This window comes from Malaya genurostris, chromosome 3 (assembly GCF_030247185.1).
Source record: "Malaya genurostris strain Urasoe2022 chromosome 3, Malgen_1.1, whole genome shotgun sequence".
NCBI lineage: Eukaryota > Metazoa > Arthropoda > Insecta > Diptera > Culicidae > Malaya > Malaya genurostris.
The window spans coordinates 144,688,648-144,708,615 of NC_080572.1; the positions used below are offsets into that span (position 1 = coordinate 144,688,648).

The following is a 19,968-nucleotide window of genomic DNA, read 5'->3' on the forward strand; positions in this document are numbered from 1 at the left end:
ACGACACAGCTGGTATAAAGAAAGACCGTACAATTTTAAATTTTTAATTCCATATATTTTTAGCGCATGACAAAAAAAAAGGCAAAATGGTTCCCGGTGCGGCCGTGATGCTCGTTGGTCGACTTTGTGATTATCTTGACGGTTGGCGGGACAGGCATTGGCTTCGGGGGCGGTGGAACTGCGACGAGTGTCCAGATGAAGCAGCAACTCCGCCTATGTGAGGCGTAGGCCTGCGTTTCACTACGAAGGAGTGGTGCCGTGCACAAATCACTATACGCGAGTGTCTAACTTTATATCGAGTAGGGCTTATAACGTTTTAGTCACTTCGGCAAATATCTTCCGCCGGTCCAACACTGTGGCGTACTCAACGCCTACAAAAACGTCACAATATGCCATTTGCAGACCGCGATCGAACTTGCGTCGTGCTATACCGGGGAATTTAGCATTTAACCGCACTGGCCCTACTCGATTTCCGTTTCTCGAATCAAACTTTTTTTAACTTCGATACGGATTACCACTGAGATCCCTTAGGATCTTTTGAAAACTTTATAAAGAAAACGATTGAAACGCAATCACTTTGGGCGGGTGATACGCTGCTGCTGTCTTCACTCCTCCTGGTCAGGAAACTATTAGTCCTCCGCAAAGGTTTTCCCGCGAATTTTATCTGCTTGGGGTCCGTTTTTCATCTCCGCCACCCTCAAAGCATGCCTCCGCATATTATGTTGCGATGATGACGATGATGACGACGATGACAGTGTGAAGACAGATGAAAGTTACAATATTTTATAGTTTTATTATGGTTGGTGTCATTAATTGTGTATTTGAATTTTAGTACTTGCAATTTTATATGTGTATTTGCTATTTTGTTTCCTTTTGCCGAAATAATCATAAGTTAGTAAATAAATATGTATAAAGAAATATATGATTTGACGAATTTAAATAAATGAATAATGTACATAAATAAATAAATAATGTAAATACATGATTGTAAATATATAAATAAACAATAAATAAATGTAAATCAATAAATAATAAAAAGAATAAATAAATAATAAATAGGATATATAACTAATAAATAAGTGAATGGAAAAAAAATCAACAAAACCCTACTTTTGACACCAACCCTTACTATTGAGCAGAATTTAGACGTGACTCAAACATGTAAACACGGAGTAGGAACGCAATTGACGTTTAAATTCTACTCAGACATTTACTGACAATGAAAATTTAAAAAAATACAATATTCGAAGAATACAAGCTGGACTCAGTGACCAAAGGAATTATATTGTGACCAAAGAATAACAGGTCCCAAACAAAGAGGTCGAGACCTCAGAAATATTTTGGCCGATTTTAAGTCAAACTAGTCGCAAACGAAAGGTCTCCCCGTCACCCTCAACGCTATTGAATGGTTTCGAGATCGGATGTTTATTTTTTTAGATATACGAAGTTTTATTATTTTTACCTTTTTGTTATATATATAAAATTAGGTATAGAATTCGCTCAAACTATAGAAAAAAAATTCGAGGCCCGGAGGGCCGAATGTCATATACCAATCGATTTAGCTCGACGAACTGAACAAATGCCCGTGTGTGTGTCTGTATGTGTGTTGTCAACTAAGAGGTCGAGATCTCAGAGATGGCTGGACCGATTTTGATCAAACTAGTCGCAAATTAAAGGTCTCCCCGTCACCCAGAACGCTGTTGAATGGTTTTGAGATCGAATGCTTACTTTTTGAGTTATACGAAGTTTTATGTCAAAATTTTTAGTTTTTTGACAATGACTGTCACAATAGACCTTGAAAACAGGATATGTTTCTAGACACTAATTTCGCTCGAAAATAGCTATCCAACAAGCCATCGATTGTTAAAATCGGTCCAGTTTTAACGGAGATATCAACATTTTTGTGTAAGCGACTTTTCCCTCTATTCCAGCAGTTGGAGTTTTGAGCGCTGTATGACAAAGCAATGCTTGGGAGCTACGTGAAACATGATTCTTTATACTGTTACATTCAATTGTTTTTAAGTACCAAAAAGACTGTGTACAGCATCCTTTTTCATGACATTTTGCCTCGGACCGATTTTAGCACGGTTCGTTTTTGGCAACATAATCGTTCGAATACGCCATATGTAAACTAGATGATGGCAGAATTTTCGAGTCGAAAGCAATTTCATAATTATATTGATTTAAACTACTTACAACAATAAATGCTGAAAGAACATAACACTCATATACCAATCGAATCAGTTCGTCGAGATCAGCAAATGCATATGTGACAAATAATTTCACTCAATTTTCTCGGAGATGGCTCAACTGTTTTCTACAAACTCAGATTCATATGAAAAGTCGTATGCTCCCAAACAGGGTTCCTGAATTATGTTTGGATCCGACTTCTGGTTCCGGAACTACAGTCTGATCCGGTTTAGGGGACTCGGGGTGATTAATATAAAAGTGTTTTTTCACATAAATTAATCAGGTTTATCGGGTTTGCAGATTTGGATAGTTCAGTTTTAGTGGTGTTCAGTTTTCGATTCGGATTATATTCGCACTACGATTTCTCAAAGATGTCTACACTGATTTTCAAACATTTTGAAACAAATGTAAACTATACACCGATTTTCGAATTCTGGTTCCAGTACGGAATCATTTCTCAAAGCTCAATCGTTTTCTCAAAAAAGCCAAATCGACAAAGACAAAATTAATTAACTGTAGCTTGATACGCCCAACTCTAGAGTATACATCCATTTTACCTTCGAGTCATTCAACGCGAACGCAAATTCGTCCGTTTTGAACTTCGTCGTCTTTCGTGGACCATCTTCGTAGCTCGGATCGTTGCAAGTTGACTAACCTAGATTTGCTCTCTGTTCCACGTGACGTCTGTAAGGTAATTTTTGTCACTGATATACTACAAGTTCGTATAGACTGTTCAGATCTTCTATAATTGTTACACTTAGATAGTCATCGCTATACTCTTTGTTTCCATCCATTTCATAGAATACTCTCATCTAGAACTAACTACGGTTATTACGAACCTTTGACTAGTATGTGTCGCCTATTCAATAATTGCTCCAATGTATTTAACTTCATCATTCTCGTAATGTTCTAAAAAGTTGTTTCTCAGTTATCTGTCTCGATAGGTTCTAGTAACTAGAATACTATATCTAGTATTAGTTTTCTCTCATCATTGTATATTTTCTAAGTTTTAGTTTTAAGTTATTATGTATTATTTGGATCATTCTAATCTATTGATGCACAAGATGAGGAGGTTTTATGCCTGTTGGAGAGAAAGCTTTAACTAAACTAGCTCCACTGGGATTTTCCTTACCCCACAATTACAGAATGATTAATTTTTAAAATTCAAACGGAGCGACTTTTTGCCTAATTCTAGTAGCTGGAGTTTTACGCGCTTGATGATAAAGCGATGTTTCGGAGCAAAGTGAAACACGATTTTCAATACTATTTTATGCAATTGTTTTTTATCTTCTAAACGACTATGCACAGCACCCTTTTTCATGAAGTTTCGATTTTAACACGGTTCGGTTTTGGTAACATAATCGATCGAACACCGATTTTCAAAAATTTCGTATCTACTTGATTTCCGTGTTTCACAACGATCGCTGCGCTGCACCAGTTTACTGCAGCCGAGATTTCATCGAACGACGTTCGGGTATTACGAAACGATAATATCTTGCTTGAGAACGTTTGGCACTGTTGAACATCTTTTCGATTTTGGTGAACCAACTCACAAATTTTCGCAGAAAGTACTACGTTCTACAATTTTATGATCTGTCTGATACATATTCATTAAGACCATTTTAGTCAGATGAATTTAATAATAATAATAATAAGATGACATGTGGATTAGAAAGATGGCAGTATTCAAATTCAATTTCATATATATATATATATATATATATATATATATATATATATATATATATATATATATATATATATATATATATATATATATATATATATATATATATATATATATATATATATATATATATATAATATATATATATATATATATATATATATATATATATATATATATATATAATATATATATATATATATATATATATATATATATATATATATATATATATATATATATATATATATATATATATATATATATATATATATATAATATACAGGGTGATCTTTTAAGAGCTTGAGAACTTTTTTAAACAATAAAACGCATAAAATTTGCAAAATCTCATCGGTTCTTTATTTTAAACGTTAGATTGGTACATGACATTTACTTTTTGAAGATAATTTCATTTAAATGTTGACCGCGGCTGCGTCTTAGGTGGTCCATTCGGAAAGTCCGCTTTTTTATCGACAAATTTTGTTCAGCGATGAGGCTCATTTCTGGTTGAATGGCTACGTAAATAAGCAAAATTGCCGCATTTGGAGTGAAGAGCAACCAGAAGCCGTTCAAGAACTGCCCATGCATCCCGAAAAATGCACTGTTTGGTGTGGTTTGTACGCTGGTGGAATCATTGGACCGTATTTTTTCAAAGATGCTGTTGGACGCAACGTTACAGTGAATGGCGATCGCTATCGTTCGATGCTAACAAACTTTTTGTTGCCAAAAATGGAAGAACTGAACTTGGTTGACATGTGGTTTCAACAAGATGGCGCTACATGCCACACAGCTCGCGATTCTATGGCCATTTTGAGGGAAAACTTCGGAGAACAATTCATCTCAAGAAATGGACCGGTAAGTTGGCCACCAAGATCATGCGATTTGACGCCTTTAGACTATTTTTTGTGGGGCTACGTCAAGTCTAAAGTCTACAGAAATAAGCCAGTAACTATTCCAGCTTTGGAAGACAACATTTCCGAAGAAATTCGGGCTATTCCGGCCGAAATGCTCGAAAAAGTTGCCCAAAATTGGACTTTCCGAATGGACCACCTAAGACGCAGCCGCGGTCAACATTTAAATGAAATTATCTTCAAAAAGTAAATATCATGTACCAATCTAACGTTTAAAATAAAGAACCGATGAGATTTTGCAAATTTTATGCGTTTTATTGTTTAAAAAAGTTCTCAAGCTCTTAAAAAATCACCCTTTATATTGATTTATACTGCTTTATTTATTTACTATTTATTTACTAATATACATAATCAACAGACAAATTATGGTCCTAATGATTATTTCTAAGTATATTTAAAAAACTAGTTTTAATTCGACTGCGCGGGACATGGAAAGCATTGAAAGAACGTTGCAATCCAATGATGGCGCCATTGATTCCATAATTAGTGCGGCGTAAAGGCATTCTGAGGAGGTTGTTGTTGCGAAGAGCTCGTGCGCGAACATTTATGTTTATTTGACAAAGAAGTGCTGAACAATCGACATTGTTCAACAAAACGTCGGCGATTAGCAATGCACGGGACAGATCACGTCGCACCTTCAGTGTATCGAGTCCGATAAGCAGTCCGCGGCTTTCATAACTCGGCAACTGATGAGGATTATTCCATGGTAACTGGCGAAGAGCGAAACGAACAAATCTGCGCTGTATTGATTCGATTCTGATATTCCCATTATGGTAAAGCGGGTTCCATACCGCCGAACAATATTCGAGCGTTGAACGTACAAGCGAGCAGTAGAGAGACTTCAAACAGTAGATATCTGTGAAGTGCTTAGCAGTTCTCATTACAAATCCCAGGCAACGTGAAGCTTTTGAAACAATGTACGAGATATGTTGCTTGTAGTTCAGTTGTTCGTCAAGAAAAACCCCAAGGTCCTTGGCACATGTGACTCTATCTATCGTAGATCCTCGGAGACAATAGTCGAAACGTATAGGTGTTCTTTTCCGTGTGAACGTGATGATCGAGCATTTACTGATATTTAATGTCATTCGATTAATCTCGCACCACTCCGAAAAAATTTCTAGTTGACTCTGGAGGGAAATGGCATCCTCAGTTGTCTTAATAATTTTGAATAACTTAAGGTCGTCGGCAAATGATAATCGTGGGACACTCAGTAAAAAGTTCACGTCATTGAAGTACAGGAGGAAAATCAGTGGTCCGAGATGACTGCCTTGTGGAATGCCAGAAAAAGCATAAAAATCATTAGATAGATCATCACCGATCTTAACCACCAACCGTCGATTGCAGAGGTACGATTCAGTCCACTGAAGAATACAGGAACCGAAACCCACTCGGTCCAGTTTGGCGATAGTAATGGCGTGATTTATTTGGTCAAAAGCAGCGGAGAGGTCCGTATATAAAACATCTGTTTGAAAACCGTTTGACATAGCATCTGTTATAAACGTCGTAAAGCTTAATAGATTAGTAGCAGTTGAGCGTTTCGGCATGAATCCGTGCTGAGTTTCTACGATATACTGCTTACAGTGATTGAAAATGGGTTCCAGAACAACCAGTTCGAACAGCTTAGGAATTGCGCTAAGTAAGGTAATGCCGCGATAGTTGTCGATATTCTTCCTGTCTCCTTTTTTGTGCACTGGGAACATATAAGAAGATTTCCAAACAACAGGAAATACTCCAGTCGTGAGTGACTGTTGAAACAGTTGACATAAGGGTGTTGCAATACCACTGGAACATTTCTTCAAGACGACAGCGGGGATGCCATCGGGTCCAGGGGAATATGAAGACTTCATTTTAACGATAGCCTTTTGGACAGAGCTAATATCAACATTGATGAAATTCAACGATTGACTCAAAACAGGAACGTTCCGTGCTGCCTGGGAGATTTGATCCGTTGATAAAATATCTCTAGAAAAAACTCCAGAGAATTTCTTCATAAACATGTCGCAGATTTCTTGCAAGCTAGAAGTCGGTTGATCGTTGTAGTACATAGACGAAGGAAGATCTGGCTCTTTCCTTTGCTCATTAACGTGCTTCCAGAACGACTTAGGGTTAGATTTTAATTTCCTCTGCACACTTCGCAAATAGTTGGCATAACATCGTTTGGCTGTTTTTTTATAAACTTTATTTATTTCCAGATAGTTTTGCCTGAGCAAAAAACCACCTTTCTTGGAATATTTCCTTAGAGCTGTTCTTTTCAAACTTTTTAATTTTCGTAACTCAGCGGATTGCCACGGTGCTTGTCTGGAAAGCTGGCTGATTTGCTTTGGCACATATTGGTCAATTGCATAAATCAAAACGTTGGAAAAGGTTTGCGCTGCAAAATTTATATCATCATTGTCAAGAATTTCAGTCCAGTCCACGTTTGAAAGAAATGCAACAATACTGTTGTAGTCGGCTCTTTTAAAATTGTATCTGACGTTTTGAGAAACTTTACAGTTATCCAACGTTTGATTTGATTCAAGTACAATGTGCAGGGGAGGATGATATCTAACGGATTTCACTATAGGAATTGCTGCTTCGGAAATTCTGGGTGCAAAATCGGATTCACTTGAAAAGCAAAGATCGAGAATTCTGTTGTGCTCATTTTCGACGTGATTCACTTGACGCAATAGGTTGCAAATGCTTGCAACAATAATTGATGGAAGAACACAACTTCTTACACCTTTATATCATTCGAAGAAGTTGAAATAATAAGATAAGAGATAAACAAATTTGTGTGTGCAAAGTAATTTCATTATTCTTTCGGAGATGACTAAACTGATTTCTACGAACTTAGACTAATATGGACAGTCCCATGATTCCATATAAAGCCTCTGAATTTCATTTGGATCCGACTTCTGGTCCTAGTATGATACGCACTACGATTTCTCCTAGATAAGCAAAGCAAAGTCTTGGTATTACATTCCTGTAGTGGAATTTGAACTTCTGTTTCAACAGAATTCGCAGCCGATCCAATGTGTACAGAACCATTGCATGGCTGGTGCTACGATTCTACTAACACTACGAATCCTTCCAGGTCGTAAGACCAGTGCCCTATGAATTGAACCGCCAACCCGGGACAATTACTCTAAGATGGCTGACTGATTTTCAAAAATTTCGAATCCAATAAAAAGCTAACAATTCATTAGGCGAATTCAACTGACCACGGCTACACCGAATTCCGAATTTCGTTTCCGAAATGATCGGGAATAGAAAAGCTAAAAGAAGTCCAAAATGAATTTAATAACCAAAATTTCAAATAAAAGTTAACTTATGGTCCCATACAAAATTGATGGATTTTTTCCGATTCAGACTTTCAATTTTGAAATTGATTGATTTGTAACACAACTGGTTTATAAGACCAGTGCCCTATGCATTGATCCGCCAACCCGGGAAGTTTTCTCTAAGATGGCTGACCGATTTTCAAAAATTTCGAATCCAATGAAAAGCTAACAATCCATCAGGCGAGTTCAACTCACTTCGGATACAGTGATTTCCGAATTTTGAAATGGCTCAACCGATTTTCACAAACTAATTTATAAATGGAAGGTCTTATAGTTTTCTAAAACTTGTTAGAACATTTTATCCGGATCCGACTTCCAGTTACAGAACTAAAGCATGATAAGTGGAAAACTACCAATTTCATTAGTATTTTTCACGAATGATGGTCAAAAACAGGTAGAATCCCATAAAACTGTCTGATACATTCTTCGGGTTGCAGAGATTGCTAGTTTGTGGGCATGAAAACTTAATTCGGTACTATTGGTCGTCAAATGGTGAGATGGCTGAGTCCTCACGGGTTCATGTCCCATGCCTCATGCGTCTGTGATGACATTTGGTCGATGGAACGGCGTCGACTGGGTGCTGTTGCCTTCTGCGTTGGCGGCAGAATGAGAGGGTGCGAGGTGGTTTGTAGGTTGAAGCCCATCCTAAAGTGCAGTGTTTATCGTGGTATATTACAACATCAGATGCTGTTGTTTGTTACATTATTTGTTATGTATTGTATCATAGCGTGTTGTTTCATATATTGTCGTCTTATACTGTATTTTGTTATGTTATATTATGTTGCATGGTATTGTGCTGCGTTGCATTGTATCATGTTATATTGCATTAAATTATAGTATATTGTTAGAATATATTGTATTATATTACATTGTGTTATATTATATTATATTGTGCTATATTGTGTTATATTGTTTTATATTATGTTACATCATAGAGAACAGGTATCCAACAGATATTCATGCCTGCAAAGTCGTGTGCAACGGTGATTTTTAACAGATTTAACATGTAACATATGGTTTACACAGCTTTTTGAAAAAGTTTGCACTAGCTTATGTCTGTTCCCTGTAGTTATATTGTGTTATATTTTATTATATTATATTGTATTATATTATATTTTATTATATTATATTATATTATATTATATTATATTATATTATATTATATTATATTATATTATATTATATTATATAATATTATATTATATTATATTATATTATATTCTATTATATTATATTATATTATATTATATTATATTATATTTGATTATATTGTATTATGCTCAATTATATCGACAAAGGGGAGGGGCAGGGAGTGCATCATTACAAGCGAATGATTAGATTCCCAACCTGAGTCACGTTTGGTAAGCTTTGTGTTTCTCCCTGATGGTCTGAAATGAATAAGGCGAACCCTTCTAACAAACAAACCATCAGGCGGGTTTAAGCTGGTATAGCGAAATTCTTTATTATATGGCTGGATGTTTTTGCTGGAAAGCACCGGGTCCTCAAAACCCATTTTGGCCTTCTTAACAGCAGATATATGAAAACTATCTGATAATCAAATTCGGATCTACTGTAAGTCTACCCGTATACACTGGCAATGCCTTGAACTAATGGTGGCTTCACACATACATACATACATGAAAACTGAATTCGGAGCTACTGCCCCCCCCCCCCTTTTCTGGAAGCACCGAAAGTGGTGAAGAAAAACTCAAAAATTGAGTTCACTTCGATTTCTCTGCGATGATTGAACCGATATTCACAAATCTTGATTTGAATTAAAGCTCATATTATCTTTAATGCAACTGTTAAATGTCAGCCAAACCCGACCTCCTGTTCCGTTATGTTAAAGTTTTCAAATCTCCACATAGAATGACAATATATACAACATCGGTACGTCGTGGTACGGTGGAAGAAGAAGACACAAAGCGAACGGTGTGTTCTTTGTTCTATATCGTATACGCTATAAAGAAAACGAAACGGTTACGGATGTCTGCTACTAGTGTGTGATATTGGTAAAAGACGGTACTGCGCTTTAGCTATTTTATGATAAGTGTGACCGAAAGAATAGAAGAACACAATTAAATTTAAATTTATTTGAAAAAATAATCAATTTTCACAGTAGGTAATGCAGTAATACCGCGCTGGTGTAGTGATGTGAATAACAATAATAATAATAATAATAATAATAATAATAATAATAATAATAATAATAATAATAATAATAATAATAATAATAATAATAATAATAATAATAATAATAATAATAATAATAATAATAATAATAATAATAATAATAATAATAATAATAATAATAATAATAATAATAATAATAATAATAATAATAATAATAATAATAATAATAATAATAATAATAATAATAATAATAATAATAATAATAATAATAATAATAATAATAATAATAATAATAATAATAATAATAATAATAATAATAATAATAATAATAATAATAATAATAATAATAATAATAATAATAATAATAATAATAATAATAATAATAATAATAATAATAATAATAATAATAATAATAATAATAATAATAATAATAATAATAATAATAATAATAATAATAATAATAATAATAATAATAATAATAATAATAATAATAATAATAATAATAATAATAATAATAATAATAATAATAATAATAATAATAATAATAATAATAATAATAATAATAATAATAATAATAATAATAATAATAATAATAATAATAATAATAATAATAATAATAATAATAATAATAATAATAATAATAATAATAATAATAATAATAATAATAATAATAATAATAATAATAATAATAATAATAATAATAATAATAATAATAATAATAATAATAATAATAATAATAATAATAATAATAATAATAATAATAATAATAATAATAATAATAATAATAATAATAATAATAATAATAATAATAATAATAATAATAATAATAATAATAATAATAATAATAATAATAATAATAATAATAATAATAATTATAATAATAATAATAATAATAATAATAATAATAATAATAATAATAATAATAATAATAATAATAATAATAATAATAATAATAATAATAATAATAATAATAATAATAATAATAATAATAATAATAATAATAATAATAATAATAATAATAATAATAATAATAATAATAATAATAATAATAATAATAATAATAATAATAATAATAATAATAATAATAATAATAATAATAATAATAATAATAATAATAATAATAATAATAATAATAATAATAATAATAATAATAATAATAATAATAATAATAATAATAATAATAATAATAATAATAATAATAATAATAATAATAATAATAATAATAATAATAATAATAATAATAATAATAATAATAATAATAATAATAATAATAATAATAATAATAATAATAATAATAATAATAATAATAATAATAATAATAATAATAATAATAATAATAATAATAATAATAATAATAATAATAATAATAATAATAATAATAATAATAATAATAATAATAATAATAATAATAATAATAATAATAATAATAATAATAATAATAATAATAATAATAATAATAATAATAATAATAATAATAATAATAATAATAATAATAATAATAATAATAATAATAATAATAATCCTACTACATGTTTTATGCTGCTGATTCATGCTGTTTAGGTTGACTTACATATGCCCAAGTAACAGACACGCAGGTTCGTTTCGTTTGTTAGATTTCGTTTTTGGCTTAGTCGATATAGAGCGCTCAAGCATCAGAAAATTTTTTCGAGGTCCGGAGGGTCGAGTGTCATATATCAATCGATTCAGCTCGACGAACTGAGCTAATGTCCGGGTGTGTATGTGTGTGTGTCTGTATGTGTGTTGTCAACAAAGCGGTACAGATTTCTGAGATGGACCAATTTTGATCGAACTAGTCGCAAATGAAAGGTCTCCCTGTCAACCTGAGCGCAATTGAATGGTTTGAGATCGGATGCAGTGTTGGTGATTGCCGAAAATTTGACAGAAGCTGCTTTATTGCTATCTACATTGTATACAACATTTTCAATCCGGTAGAAGATGCTACAAGAACTCGAGTCTCTCAATGCATGAACCGTGAGAGAATTTTGCTACATTTCTTCGCTCCGTCAAAATTTTCATAATCCGTCATAATTGACCTTGAAAACGGAACAAGTTTCGAGACTTAGATTCCGCACGATGATAGCTATCCAGCAAGACATAGATTGTTAAAATCCGTCAATTTTTAACGGACATATCGTTATTTTTGTATGAGCGACTTTTTACCTTTTTCCAGTAGTAGGAGTTTTACGTTTTTTTTTTCAATCGGTCGCTCATAAATTTTACTCTCGATAGCACCACGTTTGGCCAAAATATCAGCTCTTTCATTGCATTGTCATTTCAACCGCCCAAGTGAACGTGTGCGTTTTGGGCATTGTGCGGTGTCGTCAACTGTGCGGTGTCGCCAACTGTGCACTGAACGATAATCGTTCTCGCCACCAAATTATGGACGAAGGCCCGAAAAGAAATGTTTGACAAGTGAACACATTCGCCGACTCCAACTAATCCGGGAAGCCGAACACAATTTTACAAGGCCGAATTTTTGGAAATAACGATGCCCTTTATTGAGGTAGTATCCTATAATGACGTAAGTGAAACTACATTCAAATTTTAAAATTTCTTCGCCTTTACAACAGAATGCGATTCAAATTCTTGTGTACTGTCAGAATTTCAATCGCATGAAAAGCCCACCCAAAATGAAGAAAATTCAACAAAATATGTTTTCATCTTCTTTCTCAGTTATTCTTGGTACTGAAAATAGTTGGGACGAAAGCGTAAAATGCGAAAAAAATTTTGGAAATAACTATAACGTATTCCGGCATGATCGTAATTTAACAGTATAAAAAACAATCTGGAGGTGATCTTCATTGCAGTGAATGTTGATTTTTCATCTGACAAAATTGAAACAAATAAACACAAAGAATTTGAAGATGTTTGGACGAAAGTATTTATATCAGGACAAAAACATATTTTTGCCTCTGTGTATTTTCCCCTGAAAATGCTAACAAAACAACTTTCGAGCTATTCTTTCAAACCGTATAAAAATGATGTCGAATATGGAACCAGAATTTAAGTTAAACATAATCCATTATGCTTCCAATTGCAGGAGAAAATGAAACACTACAATTTCTTTTCGACAAAATTTCTTTATTCGGCTTGAATCAAAATAATTCGGTGAAAAACAAACAAAATTCATATCTTGATCTTCTTTTCACAAACTGTACCGAAGACTTCTGTGTGAATGCCTCACCAAATCCACTCTGGAAAAATGAAGCATTTCACACAGCAATTGAATACTCCATCTTTATGCATAGCATGTCTCTCCTTAACGAAATAGAATACGAGTAAGTGTCGGAATACCACAAAGCAAATTTCGAGGAAGCAAAACGTAGACTAAGTACATTAAATCAGTGTTGCTAAACTCGCTTATATGGTGCAGATAATTCTCACTCATGTGCCATCAGTACATCTGAAACTCCCGTGTGAGTGTGCTCCCCGTAGTTATTTTCGTCGTTTGTTTTGCTATCGCAATGCTCATCTGTGAGTAGCGATGAAACACCGAGCACTCCTATTGTGCGTATTCCACCACTCACTCTTTCGTTGGTCTACTAGTCGGTGTGCACACTCTTACTGAATCTGTTTCTCATAGATATTCGCACTCGCTCCCACTCGCGCTCTTGCTCTTACTCACAACTTGGCGCCCACTCATACTCTTACAGCGTATTTGGTTTTGGTCCGATGCGCGGGGAGCTAATATGCTATCTGATCAAGTTCGTTCATGCTGTTGCGGCCAAAGTCGAAAACTCTACGTGTACGAGAAAGGTTAACTTGAACCGAGTACCGAACGAAGAAAAAAGACGTGTGTATGGCTCGATAGTATAATTCAATCTGATTTTATTTCGCAGTATGTATGTAGAGAGTAATGATAGTGGAATGAGAGATAACAAAATTAAAAGCGGTATTGAGTGATTTCCTGTGTCTGCACCTGATAAACGCGTGAACGTGTGGTGGTAGTTGACCTAATCGGCAGCAGTGGTCCGTCCAGAGATTTCGCGCCAACATAAACCGCCCACCAAATTCCGGTCAGGAATTTCAGTTCCAAATCGTCCTGGTACATACTCATCTAAGTCCAATGGCACCACTCGTAGCCTCCGTACGTCTCGTCTTGTGGTTCCGGATCCAGTTTTGACCAAAACCACACGAACTAATCCATCGGGTCCTGGGAATGTCTCCAAAACTCGTCCAAGTGGCCATTGTCTTGGTTTCTCGTCGTCCTTGACCAAGATGACGAAATCTCCAACAACAATATTTTTGGTAGATCGTTGCCATTTTGTGAAGCGTTGAAGTGAGCGAACGTATTCTAATTGCCAACGAGAACGGAATTCTTGGGCCAATCGCTGTATGTACTCCCATCGTGATAATGAACTGATATTTCGCTCCAGCATGTTTATTTCCGGAACTGTTGTGAGAGCTCTTCCGATGAGAAAATGTGCAGGTGTCAACGGTTGTGGATCATTAACATTACTTGAGATCGGAGTGATGGGTCTAGAATTCATCGTAGCTGCGACCTGCGCAAGAAGAGTAGACAATTCTTCAAACGTAAAATTTTGATTACCTGCTATTTTGCCCAAATACTGTTTCGCAGTCTTTATTGCGGACTCCCAAAGTCCACCGTGATGTGGAGACCGAGCGGGTATAAAATTCCAATCAACCCCTTTATTTGTCATGAAATCGGTCACCTGGTTGCTGTGAACGGCAGAGTTCATACTTTGGTTGATCTCTTGAAGTTGTTTGGAGGCTGCTCTAAAGTTGGTTGCGTTGTCCGAAAACATCTTTGATGGCATTCCGTAACGACTTGTGAAACGAATGAATGATGCTATGAATGCAGAAGAGCCAAGATCTGATACAGCTTCCAGATGCACCGCCTTTGTTGAGAAGCAGATAAACAGTGCGATATACCCCTTGCTTGCCACCGCACCTCGCGCTCTGCGCCCGGTGATGCTAACAGGACCAGCAAAATCGACACCGGTAATCATGAATGGCAGATGTGGTTGAACGCGATCTGCAGGAAGTTGCCCCATTTGCTGATAAATAGGAGCTGGTTTGGCACGGGCACACACGATGCACTGACGATACACTTTACGAGCAGCACTAGCACCACGTACAATCCAGAACCGCCTTCGAGATACCGCCAATAGCGTTAGTGGTCCACAATGTTGATGAAGGATGTGATCGTGATGTAATACGAAAAATGTCAGGATTGAATGGCGTGGCAACAGAACAGGATGCTTTGTGTCGTAATCGAAATCAGATCGTTGAATTCTTCCGCCCACCCTGAGAATTCCATTTTCGTCTAGAAATGGCATGAGCTGAAACAATGTACTTTGACGCTTTATATCTTTGTGCTGTAGTAAACATTGTATCTCGTCTGGATAGTGTTGCTTGTGAACGTGTTTTATGTAGACATCAAGAGCCTTATCCAATTCTCCAGTTGTGAGTGTTACAGATTTTCTAAACTCAGAACGGCATAGGCGTAGCATGCGAGCAGTGATACGAAGAAGTTTCTGAAAGTTTGGATAGTATCTGGCCATCATATCGTCCAAAAATGTGTTTTTGTAAATGGCGATGAGCGACGGTATCGATGCTCTCTGTTCCTTGTTTATCTGCTGCTGCTGAAAGGTACTCAAATGATCACTGGCAGTGTCATGTCCAGATTTTATATCCCAATTTGGTCCATCCCACCAGAGCTTGTTATTCTTCAGTTGCTCCGGCATAATCCCTCGTGAGATCAAATCTGCCGGGTTGAGGTGCGTGTTGATATGGCCCCAGTTGATTGCAGGTAAGTGCGTTACGATCTCCGCCACCCGGTTCGCAACAAAGGTCTTCCATCGAGAGGCTCCCCCATTAATCCAGGCCAGAGCCACCTGCGAGTCGGTCCAGGCTCGTACCTCAAATGGAGACTGGTCGATAGCGTTAGTCACGTTTTTCATAAGACGCGCAAGAATAACGGCAGCACACAATTCCAGACGTGGTAATGTCGTTCTACCGTTTCCAATTGGAGCGAGCTTTGATTTCGCACACAGTAAGCGAGATTTTATGGTACCATCGTTGTCGATGGAACGAATATAGACACAAGCGCCCATAGCCTGCTCAGAGGCATCACTGTAGCCGTGCAGGAGCAAATGTGTTGTTCCTTGAGTTCCAACAACTCTCCGAGGAATCTGAAATAGATTGAGATGCGAAAGATTTTGCACGAAATCAAACCAACTTTGAACCAACTCACCGGGGGGAGTGGCATCCCAGGCCACCTTCAGCTCCCACAGTTGCTGCATTATTAGCTTAGCCTTAACGATGATAGGCGCTAGTAGTCCTAAAGGATCGAAAAGGCTAGCAATCTGAGACAGTATGATTCGTTTCGTGGGCTGAAGGATCTGTGTTCGTTGGTAGCTGAAATGAAGCTCATCGCTGCACGGCTGCCAGTGAATTCCGAGGGCCTTGATTGTGTTGGAGTCGTCGAATTCGATGGGCATCTTCAGCTCCAGATCTGCTTCCCGAATACCTTCCAGGGCTGTAGCGCTGTTGGACGCCCATTTACGCAGATGAAAACCGGCAGAATCGAAAATTTCCGTCAGTTGTTGACGTAGATATTTAGCTTCTTCGATGGTTTCTGCACCGACGAGAAGATCATCGACATACGTTCCTTTTAGTGCCTTTTCTACTGCTTGTGGATACTGCTCACGGTGAGATAGTAAAAGTTCCTGCACACATTTCGTAGCCAAGTATGATGCACTCTTAGTGCCATACGTAACGGTGTTGAGTCGATATTCGTCCACTGGTTTGTCCTTGGACCATCGCCAAAGTATCCTTTGGTAATCACGATCGTCGTTATGTAGTTGAATCATACGATACATTTTCTGGATGTCTCCAGTGAAAACAATAGCCGGAAAGCGAAAACGTAAGAGTATGTCGATCAAAGAATCCTGCAGTACTGGCCCGGCCATAAGAATATCGTTGAGAGATCTTCCGCTACTTGTTTTAGCGGAAGCATCGAAGACTACGCGGCATTTCGTCGTCGTACTGGCTTCTTTGACAACACAATGATGAGGAAGGAACACCGAACGTTTGGTAGTTGATTTCACAGTCAATGACATGTGACCCAGTTCAACGTACTCATGCAAAAAATTATGATATTGCATCTTAAGCTTTGGATTTTTGTCTAATTTTCGCTCAAGATGCAAAAGTCTTTTGGTTGCGATTTCCCTTGACTCACCCAATGTATCAGGGTTGTCCAGGAATGGTAACCGAACAATGAAACGTCCAGAGTCGTCGCGAATAGTGTTCTCCTTAAAGTGGTTCTCACACTGTGTTTCTTGACTGCTTAGATATGGCTTAGTGTTGGCATATTCTTCGAGTTCCCAGAACATCCGCAGTTGCTGGGAAAGGAAATCATCGGTTGAAGCTAATAGGCAAGATGGAACGGATGGCTCTGACTGGTTTGAAGATTCGTATCCACCTGATGCCACCCAGCCAAGTTTGGTGTTCTGTAGAATTGGCAGGCGATTCTCAGTGCAGAGTTTTATCGTTCCCGGTTCAATTAGATTGAAGAAAAGCTTGTTACCTAGTAGCATACTGATTTTACCTGGGTGATGGAACTGTGGATCGGCCAGGTGAATGGAACTTGGAATTGGCCAATTACTGATATCCACTGGCTTAATTGGTAACTCGGATGTGATACGATCCAAAACCACACATGGAATGACGTCTTGATATTCTGAACATCGAGAGCTGATCGTCACCAAAGCTCCCTTGCTTGCATGACCAGACGTTCCAGAAATTCCTCCAAATTCAAAGTCGACATCTGCTGTTGGGAGGTTCAACTTGTTGCACAACTCTGTAGTAATGTAACTCGTATGAGATGCACAGTCAAGAACCGCTCGACAAGCGAAAGGTCGCCCGTATTTGTCCTGTACATTGATTGTAGCAGTTAACAAGAGAACGTTAGTATCGACAAGATCGTTCGTCAGGTTCAGTGGTGAGACGAGAGATTGAGCCACTGACTGCGGACCAGTCGGACCTGTACTGAGAGCGGATGACGTGCTAATTGTAGCTTGATTGACTACTGGGTTGTAAGCTTCGTGTAACCGAGTATGGTGTGGTTGATTACACTTCCTACAGTTACCAGATTTGCAGCTTTCACCAGTGTGCTGCTTCAGGCAGTTTTGGCACAGCTTCTGCCTGGAAATATAAGCAAGACGTTCATTTGCGTTCGAGTTGATGAACTTACCACACTGATATAAGTGATGCTGTTTTTTAAAGCAGAACCCACACATTGGTTGTGCGATCTGCTGACTGGTTGATACGAGAGCATGCGATCTAGGTTGATATTTAGCAGTAGATTTGACGAATGCTGTTCGTGATCGAATGGGTTGCACAGATTTTAAGGCGAAGCTGTGAGAATCGATGAATTTCAAAAATTTATCCAGGTTAATCTCGTCGTCCGTCATGTCTGCGCGTTTCTGGAGCCACAGCTGCTTCGTATCGGGATCTAATTTCTCCACCAAAATGTAAAGTAACCAAATATCACGGCTTTCACAATTCATGGCTCTGAGCGCTCGAACAACTTCATCGGAGACGTCATGAAGAGCGCGCAAGCTTACGGCAGATGCAGACGACATTGTTGGTTGTCCCAGGAAACGCTGAATGTGCTGGGCTGCTATTTCGAGAGGTTTGTCGTACCTTTCCTTTAGCTTAGCGAGTGCAGGAGCATAATTGGCATCTTCGATTCGTAGATGTGAAATCAAAGACCCAGCCTCACCTGATAGGTTAGTTTTCAGGAAATAAAGTTTCTGACTGTTCTGCAGGGATTGATTTTTGTGAACAGCACTATCGAACAGGTCGTAGAAAGAAGGCCAATCTAGAATGTTACCGCTGAATGTAGGAATGTTCATACGAGGTAGCTTAACATCAGTAAAAATCGATGCATTATGATCAACGTTAGCTGGTGGCGTGCTCATACTGTTAGACTGTGGCACAAAAGATAAATTGGCTGACAAATGGCGGAAAAACTCGGCTTGCTGTTCTGCGAGCTGCTTAATGGCGTCAGTGCCATTTTGTATTAGAGGAACCTCGTGTTGAGTGGAGGAAAAATCCATCCTTTTTAGAAGCTTGTTGAAACCATTTTTTAGAGAAATACATTGTTCTTCGAAACATGCCAAATGGTCTAACATCGCATCCATATCGTCCTCCTTGCATGTTTCCACCATCCGTTTATGGACCGATAGGTATCCGATCCAAACTTCTTGGAGGTTATCCAGTTCAGTCTGGATGTCGATCTCTTCCAACTCTTCACTAGAGTGAAACCGAGTCAAAGTCCTTTTAACACGAGCTAAACGCGATTCAAGCGATTTTCTTTCACGAACGAGAGTGTCCATTGTGGATTATTACGCACAATTGCACTTCGCGGAACTTGATTTCCAACTGGCGCACTAAATGGAAGAACGGCACGACGGTGAATATACGGATTATACGCGTTTATTTGTCACCGACGGTCCCGAGATCCGGCTCGAAGGACCATATGTTGCGGCCAAAGTCGAAAACTCTACGTGTACGAGAAAGGTTAACTTGAACCGAGTACCGAACGAAGAAAAAAGACGTGTGTATGGCTCGATAGTATAATTCAATCTGATTTTATTTCGCAGTATGTATGTAGAGAGTAATGATAGTGGAATGAGAGATAACAAAATTAAAAGCGGTATTGAGTGATTTCCTGTGT

General features: G+C 36.5%; 2 protein-coding genes across 7 annotated transcripts in view; both read right to left on the minus strand.

Annotated features, from left to right (window-relative positions):
• Positions 1–19,968, minus strand: part of LOC131437131 (uncharacterized) — a 291,169-nt gene that overhangs the window by 200,970 nt on the left and 70,231 nt on the right. The gene's annotated exons all lie outside the window — the stretch shown is intronic.
• Positions 14,216–19,627, minus strand: LOC131434031 (uncharacterized). The gene has a single exon (XM_058600651.1). It carries the CDS (start codon positions 19,625–19,627, stop codon positions 14,216–14,218), a length of 5,412 nt encoding a protein of 1,803 aa, XP_058456634.1.